The sequence below is a fragment of the Dendropsophus ebraccatus genome, chromosome 14, assembly GCF_027789765.1.
Source record: "Dendropsophus ebraccatus isolate aDenEbr1 chromosome 14, aDenEbr1.pat, whole genome shotgun sequence".
NCBI lineage: Eukaryota > Metazoa > Chordata > Amphibia > Anura > Hylidae > Dendropsophus > Dendropsophus ebraccatus.
Window position 1 is genome coordinate 28,448,944 of NC_091467.1, and position 27,193 is coordinate 28,476,136.

The window sequence follows — 27,193 nt, forward strand, 5'->3', positions numbered from 1 at the left end:
AAAGGCCACAGGACAAAACCCACAAACTCATCCCGATAAATTGTGTAACTACAACTTCATATTATCTGGGAACTTGTCTGCCTATGTAACAGCCAGGAAATATTGTGTTCTCCTATTAAAGTGCTTTATACATTAGAGTTTTATTTGCTTAAAAGACTTTCTCAGTGGTCATTGAAGACAAGTGGAAAGGAAGGATTTTATTAGAAAAATGTTGATTTTTTTTTTAACATTGACTAAAAGGGAATAAGCTTTAAAGGTGCAGCTCCACCGCCCGCATAGGTGCACAGTCAATGAACGTGTAATGCATTAGTGGCATGGGACCAATGAGCCAGCCAGGGAAGAAAAATAAAAAAATAAAAATAATAATATAATTTAGACAAAACATCCAAAAAGGGCATAGGTAGAAAAAAATTGTTAGAGGAACCCAGCAAACTAAACTGCACCTTTAAAGGTAAAAAAAAATCCTAAATGCACACCACTTTTACAAGTCGGGATGATATTACCAAAGGCCAGAAAAAAATGGGGGGGAGGGGGGAACTTATGAAAATTTCTCTTTCTGGAAGAATATTAAAAATAAAAAAGGATGGGCATAACTACACAAAATAAAAATTACACATTTTTTGTTGAAATACATCAGACTAGGTTCAGTCTATACAAAGAAACAAAAATTCATCTAAAATAATCTCGGTAGTAAAATAATACATATGGGGGCGCCGTGTGAGCTCTCTCAGAAGCGACGGCATACCTTCTCAGGGTTGTAACATGAAGAGTGAAGGGAGCAAAAAAAATTTATTTTTTTAATGCTTTAAGGAAATTGTCAGTTTCAAACATTAGTATACAATAGGGAAAGAAAATACCCTAAAGTTCCTTCTCCTCTGTCCCGGAGTAGTTTGGATTCCATCCGTCTGGGACAGCATTAAGTGACATTTCTTAACTCGTATAAGCCTGGCATGTCGAGTGCCCGCTGGTGCCACCTGTAGGGTCAGACTAGATGCGATCATGATAATTCATAAAATAATGCTTGAGCTGTGATGAATGAGTCAGCCTCCCCCACTGGGACAACACTGCTCTACGCCATAGTCATTGCCCAACAACAGGGCAGGGCTCCATTTTTGTTTCTTGTGTCAGCACTCCAGCAGTTAACAAGGGCCACTCATGTAGCTGAAGCCTAACCAAGTCCTGTGCAAACAGATCTACCAAGGGGCACCAACCCCTGGTTAGGCTGGCAATGCTACTTGGAGCCTGCCACTGGCATTAATGATGTTGGGCAGCGCTGGTCTTTTCTGCCAGGTGCCGTAGGAAACTATCGTCGGGCTGTCCACGGTGGTTCAATGCCTCGCTTTTAAAGAGAGCTGGGGGTGGAGGAAGGTGTGGAACAGGCGGTACTGCCAGGTGATGTGGATGGGAGTGTGGATGCAGATGGAGGTGGGAGAATGGATGTGGGATAGGTCGAGGAGGCAGGGAACTCAAGGTGTTAAGGTTAAGAGGTGGCGTGGGACTGCTGGGTGGCACATGGGCTGTTTGGAGGTTGACACCTTGTGAGGGGTTGTTAAGAGCGATCTGCAAGGCTGGAGGAACGCCCACTGGACTGGTGACCCTGAAGCACTTCTCTTTGTGAGCCTTAAGCATGTTGGAGAAACGGAAGCGCATACCGCACACGTCACATGGGTAAGGCTTCTCCCCCGTGTGGGTCCTGCGATGGCGCTTCATGTTAGGGCGGCTGGTGAAGCTCTTACCACAGATTTCACAGATAAAGGGTTTCTCTCCTGCAAGTAAAGAAAACGTCATTTAATGAAGACATGAGAACTTCTTGAATAATTGAGTAACTTAATTCTAGCATCATAATTGAACCCACAAAAAACACTTTGAAGTGTCATGGCCACAAAAAAAATAAATAAATACTTTTGACACAGAGACATGTAAAAGGTTTTGATCAGTAGCGTCTGGGTTCACAAGCTGGGAGAAGCACCTGGCTAAGTGCTTCTCTCCCCCGCTATACTAGTCAGGCTCTATAGGCCTTGTATAGAATCTGTCCCCTGCAGTAAGGAGAGACGGGGATAGAAGCACTTAGCTGGGCACCTGTCCAATCTATTACCAGCAACCTGCTAAGACAATTCTATAAATGCTCATTCAGAAGATAATTTGCTTGAGTAGAGAGGGCCCTGATATAAGGAAGTGTTGAGTCTTTTGTTTAGCACTAGCCAGCAGAGTGGGCTCCTTCTATTACATGAGTATAACACTTGAAGGGGAACGTTACCCCATTTAAAAAAACAAACAAACACAAGAGTAAAGAGGTTACGTACCAGTGTGCGTCTTCATGTGCTCATCGAAATACTGCTTCATGTTGAAGTCCTTACCGCACCACTGGCACATGAACTGCTTGTGTCCAATATGGATGCTCATGTGTGACCGCAACTGGTACTTGTACTGGAACCGTTCATCACAGTTCTAGGAACAGAAGACAGGGACTGATGGCTCACATGTTCAGTGTAAGGATAAACCTCCTCAGTACACATACCCTCTAATATGCAAAGGAGGTTTTATTTGCAAACCTTAGCATGTCTTGCAATACGTTGACTTTAGGGCTGGGCTATACGATAATGGCCTAAATCAATATCACGGTTATTAGCACATGTAGCCACAGTAACGATAAATTGAACAATAATCATGACATGTCCTGTTTAGAAGCCACACCCCTTCTGATAACCACACCCATTTGGGCAGGCCAAACTGCTGAATTTTTGTTTTTGTTTCATATTTCTTCTTGATTAAAGGGTATCAGAACAGAGAAGGAGATCATCATATTACAGAGGGATTTGGAGAAGCTAGAGGCTTGGGCAGAGAAATGGCAAATGAAGTTTAATGTGGATAAATGTAAGGTTATGCATTTGGGCTGTAGAAATAAGAGGTACAGTTATGTGCTGAATAATAAAACACTGGAAAAAAAATCGCTTCCAAAAAGGACCTGGGGTTATTTGTGGACAGCAAACTCAACTTTAGTGATCAGCGCCAGGCAGCGGCTGGCAAGGCTAATATAATGGGATGCATCAAAAGAGGTATAGATGCTAAAGATGAGAACATAGTTTTGATTTTTTATAAACCACATATGGAATACCGTGTACAGTTTTGGGCACCAGTATATAAGGACACAGCTGAACTGGAGCGGGTGCAGAGGAGGGCGACAAAGGTCATTAAAGAAGTACTCCGGCAGAGGGGGGGGGGGGGAGGATAGTCTTACTACTCCTTTAATGGAATGGGTGGGTTACAAAACCAAGACAGGTTATCAACCTTGGGGTTATTTACAGTTTTTTTCTAGACACCTTAGGGTCGATTTGATTACAATGTACAAATATATAAATGGACAGTACAGATATCTTTGTAGTGATCTTTTTACTCTTAGGCCTGTAACCAAGACAAAGGAGCATCCTCTACGTCTAGTAAAGGAAAAGTTTACTTTACTGTACGAGCAGTGAGACTGTGGATCTCTCTGCCACATGATGTCATGGCTAATTCATTAAATATGTTCAAGGGAGGCCTGGATGCTTTTCTTGAAAAATATATTAAAAGTTATGTGTATTACATTTCCAGCGATACGATGAGTCGGAAAGGAATTTTCCCCCTGTGATGGGGCAATTGTCATCTGCCTCAGAGGTTTTTGCCTTCCCCTGGATCAACACAGTTGGGTTTCCCTGGGTTGAGCCTGATGGACTCTTGTGTTCTTTCAGCCTTATTACCTATGTTACCTATCATTTGTAGCGGGCACCAGGACACGCCGCAAAAATCCTACCGGTGGGCTGTCAGTTTGGGCAGATGCTGGAGTCCTTCTGGCTTGGCCTTTGACTGCATATACAATGCAGTCAAAGGCCTAGCCAGAAGATTTCTGTCCCCATCACGTGCCTGAATGGACAACCAACCAGTGCCCAATCCTACACTCCCTGGCAGCAGAATAGTTGTACTTAGGCCAGGCAGCATAGAAGCCACGTCGCTAAGGAGCTTAGATGAGTGGGCAGGGGATGCGGCCGCCGGGTGAGGGGAGGAGAATTACAGCAAATACCGTCCTTGGAAAGTTTAAGTCCATAAACCATTGCCAGAGACGGTAACAGTATTTTCACCGTGTATCGCCCAGTCCTAGATGACTCCATACAAAAATGTGTGTGCAAATTGTTTAATATGCTGCTATTGGTGAGCCTCCATATGTAATAGATGGGGATATAGAATACAAAGTGCTCTGACTGATGATCCAGTGATAAGTGACACTGGGGTTGCATCTCACCTCACATCTGAAAGGCTTCTCTCCGGAGTGCTGCAGAGAGTGAACCTTCAAAGACATGCTTCTCTTAAAGGACTTTCCACATGTTTCACAGGTGAATGGCATATCCTTCGTGTGAGCTGTATGTTAAGAAAAAGAATGTGATAAAAAAGCGACACATACCTCCAACATACTGCTATACTTATTTTGTTAAACTACTGACAATTGGGAGGGCTTGCGCCATGAAACACATCTATCCAGGAGCCACTATTAAAAGAGGTGCCATAGTTCCTTCTATCAGCACAACTGTTGTGAGCCAAGAGTGTGAACGAAGCGCTTGTCACACATAGGGCCCTATTACACCAAAAAATGTCTGACAGATTATCTGACAGATTTTTTTCAGCCAAAGTCAGGAACGGACTATAAACAGAGAACAGGTCGTAAAGATAAGACTGAGATTTCTCCTCTTTTCAGATCCATTCCTGGCTTTGGCTGAAAAAAATCAGTGAAATAATCTGCCAGACATCTTTTGGTGTAATACGGCCTATAGGCTCTGCTGCTCTATTCAATGTCTATAGTGTTAAAAATAGACAACCAAGTGCTGTGCTCAGCTATTAAGGTCAGCCGTATAGAGGCCAATGTGTGACCATTACTCCTTTTCCCAGTCTTCATCAATGGCAGTGGAGACACAAAGGGGTCAGGCCCCAGTTCTAGTTATCAGTGTCTTTGCTTACATACTGATAAGTGCTATTATACATTTATTTACTACATAGCTATGTGATATACGTAGGATTCGCGGCAAGTGAATTCAGTTTTCTCTTCCAATATGTCTTATAGAGCACTGTTAATTTTAGATGAAGCTGTTTTAATAGCAATTAAAATAATCTGTGATGTTACAGCTGTAATACTTTCTTTTCTGGCTGCTCTGGTAGTAGGGCCATCAAACAACTTGCGTGTACAGTCAGAAAAGCTGCATCGAGCTGTCAAGGGCAGAATACAACCACCTGATATAATATGTGCAACGTGGCACATGTTGGCATCTGCTCTGAATATCTCTGGCATGCAGCATCTATATCAACTGCATCTTTAGGAGCTGCAGTGCAGATCGCCATCTAGTGGTCTGAATATAAACTGCAGGCTAAGAAACAGCAATCTAATCTCTCCATATGGATTACAGATGCATTCTACTTTATGAAGAGGGTGATGGCTTCAAAACCTACCGACAAGATGCTTGCGGACATGTGCCATTGTGTAGAATTTCTTTTCGCAGATCTCACAGGAGAATTTTTTTTCAGCATAGCCATGGACAATCTTGATGTGCTCGTGGAGGGACCAGAGCTTCTTAAAGGTCTTGTTACATGTGATGCACTGCGGAGAAGAGGGCAAGGTGAATGACCCGAGCTGCCAGACTGCCCTAAATACAACATACATTTAGTACAGAGGGTGGAAGGAAAGCAGTGATGTTCATATTGAAAGAAATAACCCCAACAGTTCATTGCAAGGAAGACATTGTTTTACCTCCTTTTATCCAAACATCTCCCAGTGTCAAGATATTCTTATTTACCAGCCCTCACCCTCCTAGAAGCAAGGGAAGTGATTCAGGATCTATAATGTGAAGCTCCATTTTATCATACATTTATGGTTACAAACCTATCATAGGAGGTGGATTCTCTCCTCAGTAGTGTTTGTTGCCTATTGATCTTCTGTGGCTAGTTCAATTTCTTAAAATCTGTCAGCTGTAATTCACATTCCAAACTGTTGACGCTGGTAGATAGCTGGTAGGACAAAGAAACACATGGTACCTTCCATATATTCAAGTAGAGAAATGCTTTTATTCTCTGGTTCAAAGGGGCTTTCCAAGCTCCTGATCTGTAGGCGGCTAAAATGCCTCCTCTCTCTGCTTAATTGACACCTGTAATGTTGCGAACGATCGAACGACGCAGCGAACGATCAAACGACGAGCGAGAAATCGTTCATTTTGATCTTTGTTCCGTGTAAACGTAGCATAAGCGGAGTTTCAAGCATGGTCAGGTATGGAAGGGGGAGGTGGTGTTACAGATTGCCACAATTCAGGAGCTCAGTAAATCCCCTGTGACATTTAATACAAAATAATTTTTCTTTGTTCTGGAAGCACAGACAGATAAACATATAAGGGGTAACGTGTCTCCTTGGCCTAACCGCTATCTAACTGGAACCTCTTTGAAATCCAAAATGCAGCTGACAGATTCCCTTTAAATTCTTAGGCCCCTTAAACTCAGATTTCCCTAACAGGAGCTAAAGAGAAATCAAGAAGAAACAAAAATCACTATACTCTCCCTATCATCATACCCGACCCCAGCGTCACAGACGTAAAAACCTGATAGGTCAATACACAAGACCAGTCATCTGCCTCAGCAGTCACAAGCACTATTCTTAACAGATGAAACCTGAGGCCTGTGATTGGCTGCCGCATCCCAAGTACAGTGACGTCATCAGAGCACTCTTCCAGGGACTATGCTGCAGCACTGAACCAGAAGTAATGGAAAAGTATCGTCCCCCCCTTAATATTAAACCAGAAAACCCCTTCTTTATCTAGAAGCTCCAGCACGCCCCTCTATTACGTCCATTCATAGCCTCAGTAGTAGTATACCACCTTTATTATTTTACACCACCCCTGGCCTTGGAGCAAATTTTGGTTTTGCCTGGACAACCCCTTCTTAGGCCGTGTCCATCATATTCCTATCAGCACTTGCGGCATCCATTCCAAGCAAAACACTGGACTATGGGATTACATTTTTTTATTTACTTTCTACCTACACCTTCTGACTAGGAGCTACTGTGATGCTACATGTGCCCTACAGTGGGTACTGCAAGGAAGAAGGGGCTTACCCAGTGAAAAAGCTTGTCATCACGTTTACCCCTTTTTTTTTATTATTTATGATCAGTTTATTTATATGGAGTAACCTTTAGGGGAGGTATACAGCATCCATGTATATTAATCTATATAAGGCTATGTGCACACAGAGCAGAAGTAGCGGAATTCTCCGCCGCGGAATGCCGCCAGCCTCCCTGTCATAATGACAGTCTATGGGAGGCTTGCGCGCCTTCTCTCTCTGCGCTGAAAAATGAACATTCTCCGCTGTGGAATTCCGTCACTTTTGCTCAGTGTGTACGTAGCCTAAGGAAGACTTGATGGAGGATAGACATCCCTGACGAAGGAGAGTGATCTTGTTTAAATGTGTTGGATCAAGTCTGACCCTCACAGGTACCCGTTTTATAGTAGTGGCGTCACTCGGAAAGTGCACAGAACGCTGTCAGCTAGTAGTAGCATTGCTACCAGCTGAGGCACGCTCCACAATCCAGCAGATGATCTAGTGGTCCACTAGCTTTTTGGAAATTTCAACAAGTCTTGGCAGCCGACAGTAGGAGATGGAAGATACATTTGAGAAAAATAGGTTAAACCCAAATACAGTGGGTTCAAGACTACCAGCGTCTCTGCAGCAGTTATGAAACTAGTGGTTCCAGCATGCCAGGACATGTACAGCTTTCATCACCATCTATGATATATCATTTCACAGGAGCTGAAGAGCTAGCGATTACAAAGTAGAGGTATCAGGGTGATGACAAGGATGCCATCTGCAGGACATGTTGGTGTACTGCAGGTCACTACTACTTCTGCACAGAGGTCAATGTATTCGTAGCATACTGTAAACTACCAATACGGATGGAGAAGGTCATCTGAATTCTTACCATCCATGGGCCGCTCGCAATCACAGTCTATGAAGCCTGGACAGTAAATATGGTCCATGTAAGTGTAGGCCCTATTTTATTGTGATCTGGGCATTTGCATGGACTGCGGAATCCTCTGCTGTGTGCTTCTGTCCACAGACTATAATGGGTCCAATACTCATCACACATCACAGTAGTGTGGAAAGCCTTACTGCTTCTGATATCTGTTATTCCATCTCTCACCCTCAGGATGGAGCAAGGACACAGGATTACCCTTTTCAAGGTAACTATCCTTAGAGTGATGTACCAGGCATACAGGTCCGGATACCTCACATCTGACAGACGTACCTCCAGGTCATTCTAACCCCTGTGCCGCCATACTACTGGATCTTGTTGTATGTTGCTGTATGTTGGTAGGACATACTCATACACGGCTGTATGTTGGCAACTAAATGATACGTTTTGTATATCAAAGGTCAAAGATGTTAAAAGAGAAGTCAGTCAACAATTTTTATTAAAGTATTGTATTGCCCGCCAAAAGTTATACAAATCCCCAATATAAACTTATTACTGGAAAGGCTTATAAAGTTTTTTTTCCCTGCACTTACTACTGCATCAAGGCTTCACTTCCCGGATAACATGGTGATGTCACTTCCGGATAACATGGTGATGTCACGACCCGACTCCCAGAGCTGTGGCTGATGGAGAGGATGATGGCAGGGAGATGCTCAGTGTCCCCCTGCCATCATCCTCTCCAGCAGCCACAGCCCGCACAGCTCTGTGAGTTGGGTCGTGACATCACCATGTTATCCAGGAAGTAAAGCCTTGATGCAGTAGTAAGTGCAGGGGGGGGGGGAAGCACTTTATAAGCATTTCCTGTAATAGGTGTATATTGGGGATTTGTATAGAATAGTTTAATAAAAATTTCCTCCAGATTTTAGGGCCCATTGAAGTGAATGTGGTGAGTCACATGATCAGTGCAGTCACCCGCACCGCGAAAAAATAGGACATGTCATAGTGTGGATCGCTGCACAGATCACCCCCGCCGCAGAGATGACAGAAGAGCATGATGTGCCCTCCTGTCATCTCATCTACTACTCACCTACTCCCCACACTGACCGGCTTCATCTTCACCAGAAGTGGCCTGGACTACGCTACCTTCTCCTGGCAGCGTAGTCCCGGACACTTCCGGTGAGCGCATGTAGCCATTCAGTGCAAGAAGTAGGTGAGTAGTAGATGCAATGACAGGAGCGCACATCATGCTCTCCTGTCATCTCTGCTGCCGGGCGGCGGTGGAGGCTCCGGCTAGGGGATCAGTGTCGCGATCCTTATCCCGATCACGGCACAGATTGTGTGAATAAGCCCTAACTATACATAATATTTATATATATATATATATATATATATATATATATATATATATATATATATATATATATATATATTAGACACACACTATAAACAGCAGAAGTAAACAGTAGACTTGCTAACAAGCCTCCAATTACGGAGTTCCCGCAGGGATAAGTTAATGCTCTATGGCCGACATGTTACTAACCATCTTCTCGGGGACTACGCAGTTACAGAAATAACTCCTCAGTAGACACTTTAATAAACTACATAATGGGGAGGCATCACAATGATCAGCTCTGGGATAGGTACTCAGTATGTGTTCCTAAAGACAACATATCTTTAGGGTGGGCATACACCATTCCATCATTTGGATGAACTTGGCAATTTTGAAAGGACTGGCTAACTATTTCATATATATGGGGTGTCCAAACTCTTTCTAGACAGATGTCAGGGTAAGGGCCCTTTCCCATGGACTAATGTGCACCCGATAGTGATTTTATTGGCTACACAAAAGACGCAATAACGGTCTGACAAACAAGAAACCACTAATTCACTGGCTGACAGCTGATTGTTTTACTAAAGCCAATTATCAGGAACGAGTGTTCATATACCCAAAAGTAAATCAGTATAAAACAGGCCCTAAGGTAAACCACTGCCAGGGAAGTCTGGACAGCAGAGTCTAGTTGTGGCTTATTGCCTTCGCCTTAAAAACATGCGCAAGCTCGGCCAAGTTAAAGTTAGTAGCTGTAAGCAAAAAAAAAAAAAAAAAAAAACACAATTTTTTTTAATACACACACACACAAACACACACACACACACACACACACACACACACACACACACACACACACACGAAAACTAAACCGTCCAGCCAGGACTCATCTTATAACCTATTAGCTATTCACTAAACCCAATGAAAGATAAAATGGAGCTACACACAGAGAGTAGTTACAGTGATATCACATTGACTACCAAACCTCCTATTCAACTGTACAGGACAGGTATCCACACCGGGCACATTATATCATAAACAACTGGTAAATGCACATGAATAGCCCAGAAGCCGCACACGGCCATCTCCAGGCGCCATTACTCACCATCTTTTTGGCCATATTAAAGGAAACCTGTTTGAAGGAAAGAAGTTTTACATATGCGGCTGTGGGAATGACGAACACATAAATGTCTGTGATCTGTGTGCTGAAGGTTAGTGTGCCAGATATACATGATCCTGTATGTGATCTGTGATCATGCTGCTAGAAACATCTTTCTGATAAAGTGTATTCCCATCTTCTAAAGAGATAGCAGGATAGCATACTTCTAGGACATGCCAATGGATGCGGCGGGGGGGCTGATCTCTGGGACCCCCACCAATTGCGAAGAGGATGCAGCATTGCAACATAGTCAGAGTTTTCTCCTGATCAAGTGAATAAACCCGCACTCCCTGCCCATCTGGGTGGCCTGAGAGAGTGGGTGTGCTGTGCACAATGCTGCATTAGTACTACGTCCTCATTTTTATTATTAGTGGGGGTCCCAGAGGTAAAACCCCCACTGATTATAAGCTACAGGCAGATCCTAGCAGCCATCACTGTTAGATGATAATAAGCCTTTAAAGGGGAACTTTCAGCAGGTTAGATGAACCTCACCTGCTGATAGACCTCAGCACCCCGTGTGCAATGGGGGCTCTTACCTTCATCCTCAGCGCTGTTCCTGTGCAGTTTTAATGTAATCTTCTGTCCAGTAAGGCCATTTGGAGCACTGCACTGCCCCCGGAGCTCCGATCCAGCCCACTCCCAGTCAACCCACTCCACTCATAATCATAATCATCAGTGGCCGGCCAGGGGCAGATCAGCGCTCCAAACGGCCTTACCAGACACAGTATTGCATTAAAACTGCACGTGAACAGAGCCAAGGATGAAGGTAACAGATATGCAGCTCTGGCCTATAACGCAGACTGTAATTCTATAAGAGTATATGTACAACAGTGGAGGACATCCTTTTCATGGGGTTGTCCACTCACCTGCCTAATCTGGGGAGACATATCTGCATGATGGGCTGTGGCGTTGTCTTGTCAACCATCTAACACCCAATAAGTATTGTGCATGGTTCCAATTAAAGGAGTTGTCCAGGATATGGAAAAACATGGCTGCTTATACCCAGAAACACTCGTGCTAAGGTTGGGTGTGGACTTGGCAGCCCAGTTCCATTAAAGCCAAAAGCCAAATTGTAATACCACACTCCCTGTTTTGGGAAGAAAGCAACTAATTTTTTTTTAATCCTTCATAACCTCTATAATGTGGAGAGGACTGTGTCTATGAAACCCAACCAGTGCGCATTGGCATCTCTTCACGCCCAATGTGAGATGGGTGGGTAAAGGGGTTTTTCAGATCAGAACACCTATTCTCTACAAAAAGGATAAGGGATTGGTGTCAAACCATAAGGGGTCAGTCTGCAGGGACCCCCTGCGTTTGTTAAAAAAAGAAGTCCGGGCAGGTACATTTTTTTTCACACTTGCTGGGAAGGGAGTCTAAAACGTGCACTTATCTCCCTGGCTTCAGCGTTGGTGCCGGCACTCTGCCAATCTGAACCCTGGGCACTTCCTACTGTAAAAACAGGACCTAGGACATGACGTATCAGGCACGCTCAACCAGTCAGCGGCGGGACACCGCTACAGCCACTAAGCGGGCCTAGAACATCACGTCCCATCCCAATCCCATCTCTACTCCAGAAAGCTTCTAAGGACCGAGGACCAAAGTGGCAGGCAGCGGGCACCATCGCTGGGACCGGGGAGGTAAGTGCTTGTTATATTTTTCACCGATCCCCTCCATGGCAAGTTTTAAAGAAAATGCCACTGGCCAGACTCCTCCCTTAAGAATGGAAAGGCAAGCTGTCACCACTCCATTCATTCCTTGTGTCAGCTGCTGAACATAACCAAGTGTTGTTTTCGGCCACCTCATGCATCATCACAGAAAATGAATGGAGCCATGGTACGCATGAGCAACTCACTACATTTATAATAAAGACTCTGGGCCTCAGTCTCAAGATAGCAGGAAGTCCCAGCAGTTGCATTCCCCACTCAATCTAACACTTATCTGATAAGTATTCTGGGTAAAAATACCCCTGCAGCAACAACAGGTAAAGCTATATACTATAAATACTATGTCCATATTCCAACCTTCTCCCATCCAAATATGAGCATTCCCTTCCAAACAAAGGATGGAGACTGATAGGGGAGCATGCACTCACCATACCAGTCTCTTACAGTGGTTAGTAGGGTTGAGTGTAACGTGAAAAGTAGAGCTGGAGAAGTTTCCTACCATGACAGAAGTAGCCACAGGGAACAATATCAGAAAGCCCTCACAATATCCAGTTGGTTCAGACTTTCTGCCATTGCTCAAGCTACTGTAACTACTAGGTTATCCTGAGAAAACTCAAATATGGTGGGGGTACACCATAGCATGTGGTTACCTTACATTAGGTGAGGACATACCTGAATATTCTTCTCACAGTCCGTTTGAAGATGGAGGGACAACTCGCTCTCTAAGACAAACTTTTTGCCGCACTTATCACAGATCTGCATCCTCCGGTGCGTAACATTCATGTGCTTTTCCAGATACCATCGCGTGTTGAATACACGTGGGCATTTGTCACAAGTTAGGGTCTCCTTTTCCTCGCTTTTTCCCTTGTCAGTGGGAGATTTAGGCTCTTTGGGTGTTTTCTTCTTCCGTTTAGGAGCTTCGCCGCTCGTGACTTGTTCGTTGTTGGGGTTGTTGGCTCCATCACCAGCCACCATGTTGCAGTTCTCAGTTTTTTGGTCCTGGTTTACATGTTCCATATTGGTCTGATCACCAGCAGGATGAGAGTCGTTTTCATCATCCTCGTTGCTGTCCTGGTCGTCGTCTCCGGAGTCTCCTCCGTCCTCATCGCTGCTGGTCTTCATGTGTGAAGGGTCCTTGCCCACACCCTTATCTCCTTTGGAGACATTTAACGTTTGGTTATTAAGATTCACCTCTACAATTATCTGCTCTCTTTTATAATTCACATCATCCTCGTCTTCTTCCTCATCGTCGTCATCATCATCGTCGTCATCATCATCCTCGTCGTCCTCAGATTCTCCGGAATTTTGTCTTTCACCTTTAACGGGAAGAATCTCGTTGGGTGGTTTAGTGTCCCGGAAAAAGGCTTGCTGCTCAGGCTCGAGAAGATGTGGTTTACCTACTTTAGTGTCCATCATAACAGGATAAGGTCCGCTCGCCTCTCTTTTGAATTGCTTATTAGAAAGATCAAGTTCTTGGTTTGTAGTATGGTAAAAAGGAGGGGGAACGCTAACTCGCAAGGGGTCATCAAGTCCCATCCCAGAAACGTCAGGGGGGCGACCGTCCAGCAATTTTTGGCAGGAGTTGGCTGCTTGACCCATTGGGTCAGGCTGAAGGTTTGAAGGACGCAACATTTCTGAATGTTCAAATGGTTACAGTAAAGTTTATGTTAAGATGGTCATAAGACACTTGAGTTGATGTTTTTATCTTTTTTTTTATTTTCAGTATTCCAAGAATACAGGAGCCACACTACATCTTATCATCAATCCAAAGGCTTGCCTGCAAAAATAAAGGGAAATTAATAGAATGTATTAACTTATACAAGTCAACATATTTCAGGGAGTTGTCCAGGTCAAGAACAAGGGAATCTCCAAAAACAGCGCCCCCTCTTGTCAATGGTCTGTGTCTGGTATTTCCACCTCGGAAACAGTAACATTAATGGGATAAATGGGATGAGCTGCAATGCCAGACACGATCCAAAGACAGAAGAGTTCATTAAAAAAAATCAGGCCCTACTGTCTCATCGTGGACAAGCCCTTTAATAAGCATTATATAGGAAGAGACATTTTTAGGAAAGGGAAAAAAAAATATTATGCATGAATGCCAGAAAGGAAAGGGACAGTTGCCATATCCATGCAATGAACCACATGGGCTGTAGCTGGGTGTACAAGGCGTGACCTTCCTGATGAGCCAAATTTATCAAAAAGCCTTAGCCACAGTGATAAATCTGGAATATTTCAGGACTGTCCGCCTAGTTAAGCGGTAGTTCCCCAAAATATGTTTTCTTTCAAATCAACTGGTGCCAATAAGTGCCAGAGACTTGCTTCTATTAAAAAATATCAAGTATCATATTCCAGTACTTATCAGCTGCTGTATGTCCTACAGGAAGTGGTATTCTTTCCAGTCTAGAGAACAGGAGAGGTTTTCTGTGGGAATTTGTTGCTGCCCTGGACAGTTCCTGACATGGACAGAGGTGGCAGCAGAGAGTGTGTGTGTCAGATTGGAGCAGTGTGTCAGATTGGAGAGGATACACCACTTCCTGCAGGATATACAGCAGCTGATAAGTACTGGAAGTGACACTTCCTTGCACATTCGATTTAAGACTTTTTTTTTTGTGAACTACCCAATAAGAGTAAATCAACAATTCTCCCCAATGAAAGTAAGTCAAGAAAAGCTAAACTTTCCTTTCCTGCACTTATCTATTGCCTCGTAATACCCATTACCCAGCAACCTCATCTGGCATACGCTCAAGATTTTATTCTGTTCCTTAAATCACCTCCTCCTGGACCTCTCCTGTTTTTCCTCCATAACATGGATGCCCCTAAGCCAACACATGGGACTTTCTGCCTCCATTCAATCTGTAAAACCAACTTCTACCCTCACGTACTGTCTCTTGCCCTTCTAGCAGGGCCCTCTTGTCCTCACGTACTGTCTCTTGCCCTTATAGCAGGGCCCTCTTGTCCTCACGTACTGTCTCTTGCCCTTATAGCAGGGCCCACTTGTCCTCACGTACTGTCTCTTGCCCTTATAGCAGGGCCCTCTTGTCCTCACGTACTGTCTCTTGCCCTTATAGCAGGGCCCTCTTGTCCTCACGTACTGTCTCTTGCCCTTCTAGCAGGGCCCTCTCCTCCTCATCTACTGCCCCTTCCCCTTATAGCAGGGCCCTCTCCTCCTCATCTACTGCCCCTTCCCCTTATAGCAGGGCCCTCTCCTCCTCATCTACTGCCCCTTCCCCTTATAGCAGGGCCCTCTCCTTCTCATGTACTGTCTCTTCCCCTTATAGCAGGGCCCTCTCCTCCTCATCTACTGCCCCTTCCCCTTATAGCAGGTCCCTCTCCTCCTCTGTATCAGTCAATCACTCAGCGGCTCAGTTGCTTTATTACATTACATGCATGTCATGTGTGAAGCTAACTAGATCTTAAAGGGGTTTAGCCCACTAACCTTTATGCCATGTTCACAGGATAGGTAACACACATATGACCACTGGGGGACTAACCACCGATTACGGCAGTCCCTGATGAATGAATGGAGAAGTATTGCAACTTCATTAGCACCACTCCAATTATGTTTGCTGGTCCCATTGACAGACCCACCGTGCCCAAACAGTATACAAGGCAGGACCGGCCTGTATACCCGCTCAGTGCACACTTATTCAGCATCTGTGATGCTCCAGACAGGATCATTCATCACCGTAGTCAGGAGCGTTTCACCAGAAGCTGCTTATTTACCGATTTCTGCTGCTCTACAATTGCTGAACTAGCAGACATAGCCTGGGAGAGAAAAGGGTGGGGGAAGATTGTGAGAAAAAGCTGATTATTAAGAGAAATATAATCATAAAAGGAGTAGCTATTCTTCACAGAAACTCAATATCAGTCCATGGAGAGACGTCACGTGGGGGGAGGCTAGCCAACGGCAGGCAGGGTGAGCATCCCTCCGCCTGGCCAGATCCAGATTAATAAATGCAGCTGTATGAACAAGGCCGGCTTATGTGGTGGACGGAGTCCCACCTGCACAGCTAATAATAGGGACTGTGTATAAAAGGCCACTGTACGCCACGTCCGGAGGGACAGTGATGCTCTTCTAGGGTAAATCCAAAGCAAAACTGCTGAAACACTTATTACTATGTATCTGATGTGCTTCATATAAGAACACTAAATAAGGGAATCTCGGGTAAAGAATAAGAAACTGCAATTTCCATAGTAATTACTCCATACAGACGAATGGAGCGGTCGCCGAAATACAATAAGCCGACAAGTGTGAACTGACCCAAATGGAGAGGCCAAAAAGGGTCATATTCCACGGGCCGATGGAGTCCGATAAACGAGCGCCGATCTGCTAGATCGGCACTCGTTCACTAGATTATCCCGATTATCGTTAAACAAGGGCTGCAGGGACATCGTTACCGATGTCCTTGCAGCCCTAGCTTAACTAGTATACATTACCTATTCATGGTGCACTCATGGAATCACTGGCCGGGACCGCCGTGGCCAATGATTGGCTGGGTGGCCTGTCAGCTGAGACAGGCCGCCCTGACGCAGGAGCGCGCGGGACCCGGGGAGAAGCAGAAGAGGAACCCTGCACCCTGCGTAGGAAATGTATATCGTCAGTCGCCGGCCGCGCACCGCTATTCCACGTCGCGGTGCGCGGTCGCGCCCGACAAATATAGGTCCTAACCTATATCAACGACAGCCCATGACAACGATCATCGGCTGATCGTAGTCTCTATTCCACGGAGCGATAATTGGCCTGATTTGGCCAATTATCACTCCGTGGAATAGGGCCCTAAGTGTTATGACCCTTAGGGTGCGTTCACACCTACAGGATCCGCAGCAGATTGGATGGTGCAGATTTGATGCTGTGTTCAGTTATTTAAATGAAATCTGCTGCGGATCTGCTTACCGGATCCGCATCGTATTTTCTGCTGCGGATCCGGTAAGTGTGAACGTACCCTTAGGTTGTTTGTTGTATCACAGCTTTGCTCCATTAACTTCAATGGAACTGAGCTGCTTTACCAGAAGAAAGCAGCTGGATTTTTACTACTCCTGGATAATGCCTTTAAAGCGAATGCACCACCAGGTACATCGCTTTAAGGTTTTTACATGAATAGACTGGCACCAATGCAGGGATGCTGGTGCCGCGGTCCTTCTTTAGAACTGTAGTCTGGTTCCTGCGCACGCCGCCGGTCATCGATTCTAAAGGAGCCATGTCACAGAGGGGAGAGCAGATCATCACATTGGGGGCCGGCAGGCTCAGCTCCAGGACTTCAGGGGTTAATTTAGTTGACAGGATCAGACAAATTTAGTCAAAATTCATCCGGTCCTGCAAACTGATAAAAATTCTAGAATACACACCTAGCAAGTGTGTTTGACCTCTGTCTGGACAGTGTATGTCTCTCCATTGTACAGAAAACCGCTATTCCACATTGTATAAAGAGGGACGCGTCACGGGGCACCGGATACAGAGGGACGCGTCACGGGGCACCGGATACAGAGGGACGCGTCACGGGGCACCGGATACAGAGGGACGCGTCACGGGGCACCGGATACAGAGGGACGCGTCACGGGGCACCGGATACAGAGGGACGCGTCACGGGGCACCGGATACAGAGGGACGCGTCACGGGGCACCGGATACAGAGGGACGCGTCACGGGGCACCGGATACAGAGGGACGCGTCACGGGGCACCGGATACAGAGGGACGCGTCACGGGGCACCGGATACAGAGGGACGCGTCACGGGGCACCGGATACAGAGGGACGCGTCACGGGGCACCGGATACAGAGGGACGCGTCACGGGGCACCGGATACAGAGGGACGCGTCACGGGGCACCGGATACAGAGGGACGCGTCACGGGGCACCGGATACAGAGGGACGCGTCACGGGGCACCGGATACAGAGGGACGCGTCACGGGGCACCGGATACAGAGGGACGCGTCACGGGGCACCGGATACAGAGGGACGCGTCACGGGGCACCGGATACAGAGGGACGCGTCACGGGGCACCGGATACAGAGGGACGCGTCACGGGGCACCGGATACAGAGGGACGCGTCACGGGGCACCGGATACAGAGGGACGCGTCAAGGGGCACCGGAGACAGAGGGACGCGTCACGGGGCACCGGATACAGAGGGGCGCGTCACATATACAGCAAACAGCGGCTGATGTGTACATTGATCAGACACTATAAGAGCTTATGGCTGATGAAAACATTTGCCAGTCTCCACTACATCCAATCCAGCATCACACAGACCTATGAAGCCTTGTCAGTAATAATTGTCTATCACCTAGTATAATAACATAGCTCAATCGTTCCCCTGTGAAGCAGATGAACATTACCTTTAATTGCCATAGTTAAATATCATATTTCCTGATTCCAAAAATAACAATACTGTTCCATATGAGTGATATGGCCATCAGCCGCACAGCCATACAGAGAGGACAAGTACAGGTCTATGCACATTACCTCTATGTGGGGCCTGCACAAATGCAGCAGAGGAAAAAAAAAAAAGCTATTTAGATGTAAGAAATAGATTTTAATGTAGATTTAGGCCGGGTTCACACCAATAACATGCATTATTCAGCCTATAGGATGGCATACCAGAAAAAAAAAACATGGTGATGCATACCATGGTGTAACCGTGCTAGGTGTCAATGAATGAAACAGTGTACTAGAGACTATAATCCATCCACTGCACTTCAACAGGGCCAGCACGGGTGCAGGACAGTACACACCGGCATACCATCACCCTGAATGTAAAGCGCTTTATAGCTATGTTCACACATAGTATTTCCATCAGTATTTAGATCGGTATTTTCCTTCCAAAACCAGGAGTGGAACTGACGGGGCAAAATTATACTGAAAAGATTTGCACAGTTTCTGGGTATTTCCACCCACTCCTGGTTGGTTTGAAAATAAAAATGATAGAAATAGTATGTGTGAACATAACCATAAAGGGTAATTGCGTTTTTGCTCATCTGCCATAGATATAATGCACTGGGTGAACACATTCACTTTTGGGAACTTGGCAGCATTCACACATGGGTTAAGGTCATTTTCATACTTATTCTCTTGCCGATATTGCAGCAAAGCCACAAAGTCTGAGTTACAGGCAAATTGTTTTTACCCACTTCATCCTATGCATCGAAAAGTGTACAGTCAGCGATGTAAAATCTCCAACAGGATCAGCTCTGTGCAGGTTTTTCTGCTACATGTGGATGTAATTTTTAGGATCCCATCCTCGTGTACGGAGATGTAAACTGAAGCAGATTTTTAGTGCAAAACACTCAGCCTTCCCTTAAAGGGGGCTGCTGCACAATTAAAAGTCGTTCCTCTACCCTCCAAATGTTGGATAACTAACTAAAGGTGGGATATCTGACCACTGAGACCCACTCATGATCTCTAGAAAAAGAACCTGACCACTCCATTCATTGCCTATCTCCGGTGGCTCCCACAGAGAATGGATGGAATGGTGGTCACATGTGCACACTACAGCTCCATTAGACCAGGTGAATTGTGACCTTGATACCTATGTCCTCCATTCCATGACTTCATAATCTGCAGCTAAAAATCTGAAAAAGGAAATACATCCCTATACTAAGGTCACAAAGGAAGAAAGACGGCTGTAGACTCTAGAAGCCAGTAAACCTCTACAGGATATTACCTAAGTAGGCCATGAGGACAGTCGATACGCTCCTGCTTAGAAAACCCTTCCACGCCAAGCTTGCAGTATATCCTACATCTATTACACACATGGTTGGAAGCCTGCACCCTCCCTTCTTTGTCCAACAAAAGACTGGTTATGTACACATTCCCGGCCAAAGCAATGCCTGTCATAGGGAACTGAACCTTCCAACCATCCTCTAAATACTGAAATGATGCATCCAAGAGGAACAATGATTCCCAACCACTGGCACAGGTGTCACAGGGACAATGGGGCCTTTTGTGCAATTGCTGAAATGAGCCCAGGCGGTACAATTACAGGGAACGTCCAAGTAAATGCCTTTGTTGCTTGTGCCAAGACCAAGGAGATAGACAAACACATCTACAGCCACCCAAGAGCCATTGCAGCGCTTTAGCTGCATAGCAAGTAGAATCATGTCTGCAGATTGAAATGTATCCTGAATAGTCAGTTCAAGTCCAACCTCTGCAAACACCAATGTGTATTGTTTCCTGCTCAGTAAAAGGAGACATGGCCAGACGGTGACAGTCCAAGGCTCTGCTATGGCCTAGGCAGTCAGATGTTTGACACAAAACGAATATGGCTTCGATACTGCAACTAGGACCTTCTGATTGTCTTAAGCAGTGGTGTCCGAACTGCGGCCGTCCAGCTGATGCAAAACTACAATTCCCATCATGCCTGAAAGCTTTGGGTGATAGGAATGGTAGTTTTTCATCAGTTGGAGGCCACCAGTTGGACACTACAAGTCTACAGTGTAAGAGGGCCCCCAAATAGAGAAAGGGCAGACATGTTGGATTTTGTTCAAGAGATAAGCCATCACCAAAGATGTTTGGCAGTAACATTCAGCCATGCACAGCGTCCATGTGTATGGGGAGATCAAGAGACAACTGCGGGCTGAATATCTGGATAACAGTTTTGGAAGGTGTTTAGGAGTAACACAATACAACCACAGGTCTAAGGACCTGAAAGCATCATTGATTCCTATAATACTTCCAATTTGAGTCTATAAGGCCAGAACTTGCATCCAAAATACACACCACTTGCCTGGAAACACTTGGTGGATGATGACTAAGATGACACTAAGGGTACTATTAAACTAATCGAGTTTTTGACGACTAACGATTAACTTATCTCAAACGACCGCTATGGCAAACAACCTGAAATCGCTTGCCCAATTACACGGAACAATGATAGTTACTTATAATCGATCTTGCAGTCGTTTTGTCCTAGCTATTGCGTACGTTTTAGTTTTAGCTATGACTTATTACACCGAACGATGTGCGAACGATAAAACGATAAAAATAGGTCTGAATTCTATCAAACGACCAACGATTTCTTGTTGGCCGTTTGATCATTGCCTACTACTACACAAAACGATTATCGTTTAAATACAAACGATAATCATCCCGTGTAATGCGGCCCAAGGGGTCCATTTACACAAAAAGATTATCTGACAGATGATCTGCCAAAGATTTGAAGCCAAGGACAGAAACAGACTATAAACAGAGATCAGGTCATAAAGGATTTTTTTCCTCTTTTCACATCCATTCCTGGCTTTGGCTTCAAATCTTTGTCAGATAATCTTTCTGTGTAAATAGACCCTTACAGCAGCCAATATTCAGCCTCTGGCTGGGCCGGACATGGTAAGACCAGCAATGTCTGCAGGCAGGCTGTGAAGACACACTAAAATTTCCATATGGCTTATGGCTTCCCTGCTCTATCATAAAAACAATCATGTAAAGAAAGAGCATAACATGCAGTATGGGAGACAGACGTGATAGAAAGCGGAAAAAAGCAGACCCCCTTCCCTGACCTCAGCCACCCCCTTCAGTAATAGATATGGATTATTTAAATTACTTTTCGGGATGGAGCCGAGTTACTAGAAGTGACTGGGTTTTTGACAAATCTAGAAATCTGATCGGAGTGATGTGTACGAAAGGGCTTATGCCGGGTCACTAAGCAGATTGGCTTCAGGAGTGTTAAGTCCATCTGCGAGCCAAAGGTAATAGCAAAGTATTGTTCAAGAACTGAGAAAATTATAGAGACACTAAATCCTCAGACACTAGAACTAATCGGGGGTGGCTCTTGTTTTCTCGCTGGTATTTCCCACAATCCCACAAAATTTCAATATACTGATATATTATATATAGATAATTGAAAAGCATCTATTTTATCCAGAATACCCATCATTTCTACTAACTTCTGACTTGTAGAAGTGACACACCAAAAGTGGTGACTGGCGAGGGTCCAGGACCCGAGATCCCCATAGCGGCAGAACTATTAAGCCTTCTATTATTGACGTGATCAACACGTCCGAGCCTCATCATTTATATTATAACATTTCAACTTCAGAAGGTATCAGGCTGCTTATTTGGCTATAGGTGATTACTATGAATAGACACCCAATGATCACACATCTATTCTTTATCTCCAGCATCACATGTAATAAGACCCAGAAGACAAGGTAAATCTACCTGATGGAGGAGAGGGAGGTGGCCAGGTATCTCTGGGGCTATAATAAACAAAACACATGCACATAGTAAAGGCTTCAGACCTGCTGGGTTTTTGTGACATATTAGTTCTGTTTTCTCAGTGCACCTATTAGGTAGGGCACAGTATGGAGCGGACGCTGCGAGATGCTTCCCTTACACACATTCAGCTGACAGATCAACTTTAGTGCATCCTGAACACAATGATACAGGGTCTAATCTTAGTTTCTAATGGTTTTCCATATGCTTCTTACAACTCCTGCAGACTATCCTTTCAGAGATGGCATCCGCCCTTCACATCTAATAGCAGCATTATATATAACCATGAGAGAGCAGGGACTACAGAGGACAGGTATATCCGTGTCATTGTTCAGCAGCATGGTAATTGGTGAATAAACACACAGCGACTCACCTGTCATACCAGCACTGACTGCAATGCAAACATACAGGAACACCAGCAACTGTGATGTCCTGAGGAAGACAATGACTATACAGGCCGACTGTCTGCCTAACACATGGCTTTATACTGATCTAGGCCATACACTTTCAATGGATAACATGTGAACCATCATTCAGCCAACACATGGGTCGCTAGCAAACGCTACTACAGAATTATTGGCTGATCGCATCTTTTGTACCTGCTTTAAAATGTATCTTTAGCAGCCGCACATTGTCCTGTGTGAACGGGCGCTTGTGTGGCTGAGAAAGATAAAAAGATAAAGGGAAACTGACAGCATACATAAAATATATATACATATATATATATATATATATATATATATATATATATCTCCGCAATGGAGTGCACTGTGTAGTGGTATGTCAGGGTGCTAGCAGCTGAAGACTGAATCCATGTCTTCCCATAAATAATAAACAGAGTTCCGCTGCACTCCTTCAGTGAAAAAATCCAAAAGTGTTTATTTCATAGCAAAAAGTTTACATACTGCAATGTTTCAATCTCATCACGAGACCTTGAGAAAGGTCTTGTGATGAGATTGAAACGTTGCAGTATGTAAACTTTTTGCTATGAAATAAACACTTTTGGATTTTTTGCACTGAACGAGTAATGCGGGACTTTAATATATATATGCAATGTATACTTACCACGCTGCTTGTGAAACGGCATCTGGTCCTCTGGCCGCTGCTATACCTTCAGGCCCTGCTTCTTTCAGAATGACTGACAGCTATAGGAGGCGGGGTCTGAAGATACAGGCATCGTAACGACCAGAGTGACAGATAATGGATCAAAGCAGTGTGGCTGGTAAGTATAGACTGCTGCTTGTGATCTGGAAACTGACAGCCTGGATATATACACATCTGTGCTGTCAGTTTCCAGGGCAATAGAAGGAACATTCATGTAACCCATCTGCTTGATTTTGCAGGCTATGTAAAGGCACTGCAGACGAGTCCCCGATCTCCCTGATCAGCAACACCGCCTCCCCTAAGGGGAGAATTAAGAGGCCCCATTTTATGGCCCTACTACACTGCCGAGCCCAAATGTCTAAAGTTCCTATTACACGGCCGATAATCGTCCTGTGTAATAGAACACAACGATCAGCCGACATGAACGATGTTGGCTGATCGTTGTCTTTCAACATGTTGAAAGACAATCGACTCATATATCAGCGATCTGCTGCCATCGCTCTGTGGAATAGGAGGGGCGGCAGCAGACCACTGCTATCTCCTATGGGCTGTCTGGACAATCAGCGTTCAGCCGGGCAGCCCCCCTGGCTCTCACAACTCGCTGCTGACGCGTGCAATAGCGGCTGCAGCGAGCGGGGAATAGGAGCAAACGAGCACTGACTGACACTGACAACCCCATGTAATAGGGGCTTAAAGGGGTACTCCAGCATGGGGGCAGTTTTTCGCTGGGACCGGGGAGGAGGTGGCCGAGGAAAAAGACGTCCACTCACCTCCCCGGTTCCAGCGGCGGGTCCCGCATCGCGGCGCTCCGGTGCCAGGCCGCTTCCGGGTGTCTGACGCGGGCCCGAGACGTGACGTCTCGGGTCCGCTCAGCCACTCAGTGAAGGAGGCGGGATCTGATCGGACTTGAAACGGATCCCGCCTCCTTCACCGAGTGGCTCAGCGGACCTGAGACGTCACGTCTCGGGCCCCCGTCAGACACCCGGAAGCGTCCGGGAACCGGAGCGCCGAGATGCGGGACCCGCCGCTGGAACCGGGGAGGTGAGTGGACGTCTTTTCCCTCAGCCACCTCCTCCCCGGTCCCAGTGAAAAACTGCCCCCATGCTGGAGTACCACATTAAGACAGCCACTTATTTACAGAGTGTTTACATGGCCAACTGGGATTATACCCACTATCTTAGCATCATGATTTTCAAGGGCAACTCCAGACAGGGCGATATTTTGTAAAGGTGTCGGGGAGGCTGAAAGAATTCACATGCTCACCTTCCCGGCTACATCACTGATGCCGGGTAACGCCACTCTGGTCCCCTGGCCACTTCCTGGTAAGAGAGGGGACCCAGGTCAGGAGGTGTCAGGGCCGCTCAGCCAGTCAGTGACTGAGGCGGGAATTCTTGCAGACATTGACTGGCTAAGCAACCCTGACATGGGTCCCCTCTCTTACCAGGAAGCAGCAGGGGGACCGGAGCGGTGGTACACGGCATCAGCACTCGAGCCCCAACAACAGATGCCTCACCCATATGAAGCGCTGGACCCGTGGTTCAGTCCAAGCCACAGTCAGCACACCGGCATAAGTTATGAGGCTCTTATTGGTTTCAATAGGAGCTTCAGAATATACCATGTTCCAATGTATTTAGAGGCAGGGAGCTTTTTTTAAAGGTGTTTTTTGACAAGGAAATCAGCAGTTTCCATGTAAAAAAAAAAACCATTCAGTTATTGTCTATGTGAGCATGTACTAACAAATTTAGGCAAGTATATCTCTGATGCTATATCTCTTAGCCCAACCAAGTGATCTCTGATGCTTTCACCTCAGGACACTAGACCCTGGACCCTATTCCTATTACAATGGTCTGAAACTCCTTTGTGCATCAATGGCGACTCCTGACAACCATGTGAATAGCATTGCTTTGGTCACACGACCGATGAGCAATCTGTAAAGGAGTCATTATACTTTATGAAGACTATAATGTGTCTGTCTTCTCCGTGCAGGGAGGATGACAACGGAATTCTTCGTCTGCGCTAAAGGTGACAATTACCATTATGAGTATAATAAAAGCCTTGAGCGCAGCGGAGAGAACGGGTAATGAGAAATAATCTGCATATTAAATTACAATTATGAGCATTAGTGTTAATCCTTCTTCAGGCTGAAACTGCAGTCCCTACAGGTAAAGTGTCTTGCTTTACGGCAGGGATGGGGAATCTTTGGCTCTCCAGCTGTTGCAAAACTACAATTCCCACCATGCCTGGACAGCCGAAGGCTGTCCAGGCATGATGAGAATTGTAGTTTTGCAACAGCTGGTGGGTGAAAGTTCCCTATCCCTGCTTTACAGCAATGGTCCCTATTTACTCATTCTCCATCTGTTGCAAAACTACAATTTCTATGATGCCTGGAGAACTAAGGGCTGTCCAGGCCTGATGGTAATTGTAGTTTTGCAACAGCTGAAGAATCACACAATGGGGACCCTTGCTGTAAAGCAGGGATAGGGAACTTTCACCCTCCAGCTGTTGCAAAACTACAATTCTCATCATGCCTGGACAGCCTTCGGCTGTCCATACATGATAGGAATTGTAGTTTTGCAACAGCTGGAGAGCCAAAGATTCCCCATCCCTGCCGTAAAGCAAGACACTTTACCCTCCAGCTGTTGCAAAACCACAATTCCCATCATGTCCTGAGAAAATATCATACCACTAAAAATGAACTCAATGAGAGTATAACAGGATAGTGTGGTGTAGCCCAGCCTGCATCTCTCTAGGGATGGCAAAACTACAATTCCCATCATGCTCTGACAGGCACAATAGGAGCTGTAGTCTGGCAATGGTCGGTATATACTGGAACAGGAGATAACTGGCTGATCAGTGGCGACTGTACGGTAAGTATACATATATGCTCTGCCACCCCTCCGAGCTACGTTTCGGACGTTCCCCAACCAACCAACCCCAATTTCCGCAACTACAACTCCCATCTTAAAAAGCAAAAATAAAAAAAAAGCGTCAAAAAGGAAAAAGTGACGGGTCAAATGAAGCCGCCAGCGGGAAGGTAAGCTAGCCACGGCGTGCAGCAATACAATGGCGCTGCTGCTTTATAGGGAGGTCACGTGACACAAACACTGGGAAATAGCGCTGCAATGGGTACGGCGCTGAGGATGGGACAGGTAGTGTCTCCACCAGGGATGGAAGTGACTGTCAGGGCCTCTGTGTGAGGTTTTGGGGTGGGTGGGGTAGAGCACAGCGCCCCCCTATGGTAAAGCATATAAGTGATGGCAGAGAGCAGCTCCTCTATTGCCCCTCCCTAGGCCCCGGCCTTGCAGACATGGCAGCCCCGTAGAGTGAGCCCTGCAGGGCCCCATAGGACACACCGGGCCGCAGCCCCTCACACTCATGGCGCCTAGCCCCCCTCAGGCCTGCCCTGTGCACTCACTCTGCAGCCACTAAGTGACCCTCTCTAGGCCCCGGCCTCAGCTCTCCTCACATAATGCACTAGGCCTACGTTTCCCGCCCGGCTCTTTCACTCCCTCACTCACCCTCCCTCCCGGGGTGTCTCGGTCCATGGCTCCCGGGAAGCTTCCTTCCTGTCCTCCTCCTCCTTCGCCGTTCACGTCACAACACCGAGCAGCCCCCCTCTGTGCGCGCTCCCGGTGTCGCGCAGCTACGTGGCCGCTGCCCGCTCCGTGTCGGGGGCGCGCCTGCCTTGGCTCAAAACCAAGCGAAAAAACGCACTACGCATGCGCGCCTGGAACGGGGCGTTACTCAGAGCGCATGTCCTG

At 45.9% G+C, this 27,193-nt stretch overlaps 1 protein-coding gene across 2 annotated transcripts; it reads right to left on the reverse strand.

The window, feature by feature from the left end:
* Window positions 1–770: 770 nt before the first annotated feature.
* Window positions 771–27,193, reverse strand: ZNF652 (zinc finger protein 652). Of its 2 annotated transcripts, XM_069953724.1 has the most exons (7): window positions 26,951–27,193; window positions 12,795–13,899; window positions 10,405–10,431; window positions 5,470–5,617; window positions 4,274–4,389; window positions 2,304–2,448; window positions 771–1,766 (listed from the first exon to the last, which is right to left on the reverse strand). In XM_069953724.1, exons 2-7 carry the CDS (start codon window positions 13,752–13,754, stop codon window positions 1,255–1,257), a joined length of 1,908 nt encoding a protein of 635 aa, XP_069809825.1. In that variant the 5' UTR covers window positions 13,755–13,899; window positions 26,951–27,193; the 3' UTR covers window positions 771–1,254. The 2 variants fall into 2 exon arrangements, with proteins under 2 accessions (XP_069809825.1, XP_069809826.1); XM_069953725.1 differs by lacking the exon at window positions 10,405–10,431 and having other exon boundaries at window positions 26,951–27,190.

Excerpts from the sequence above, each read along its gene's own strand:
- ZNF652 (XM_069953724.1), bottom strand. The coding sequence starts at position 13,754 with ATGTTGCGTCCTTCAAACCTTCAGCCTGACCCAATGGGTCAAGCAGCC. Across the intron at positions 4,390-5,469 it reads TGTCCGCAAGCATCTTGTCG|CTCACACGAAGGATATGCCA; the intron begins GTAGGTTTTGAA and ends CTTAACATACAG. Across the intron at positions 2,449-4,273 it reads AGAAGCCTTTCAGATGTGAG|AACTGTGATGAACGGTTCCA; the intron begins GTGAGATGCAAC and ends TTCTGTTCCTAG.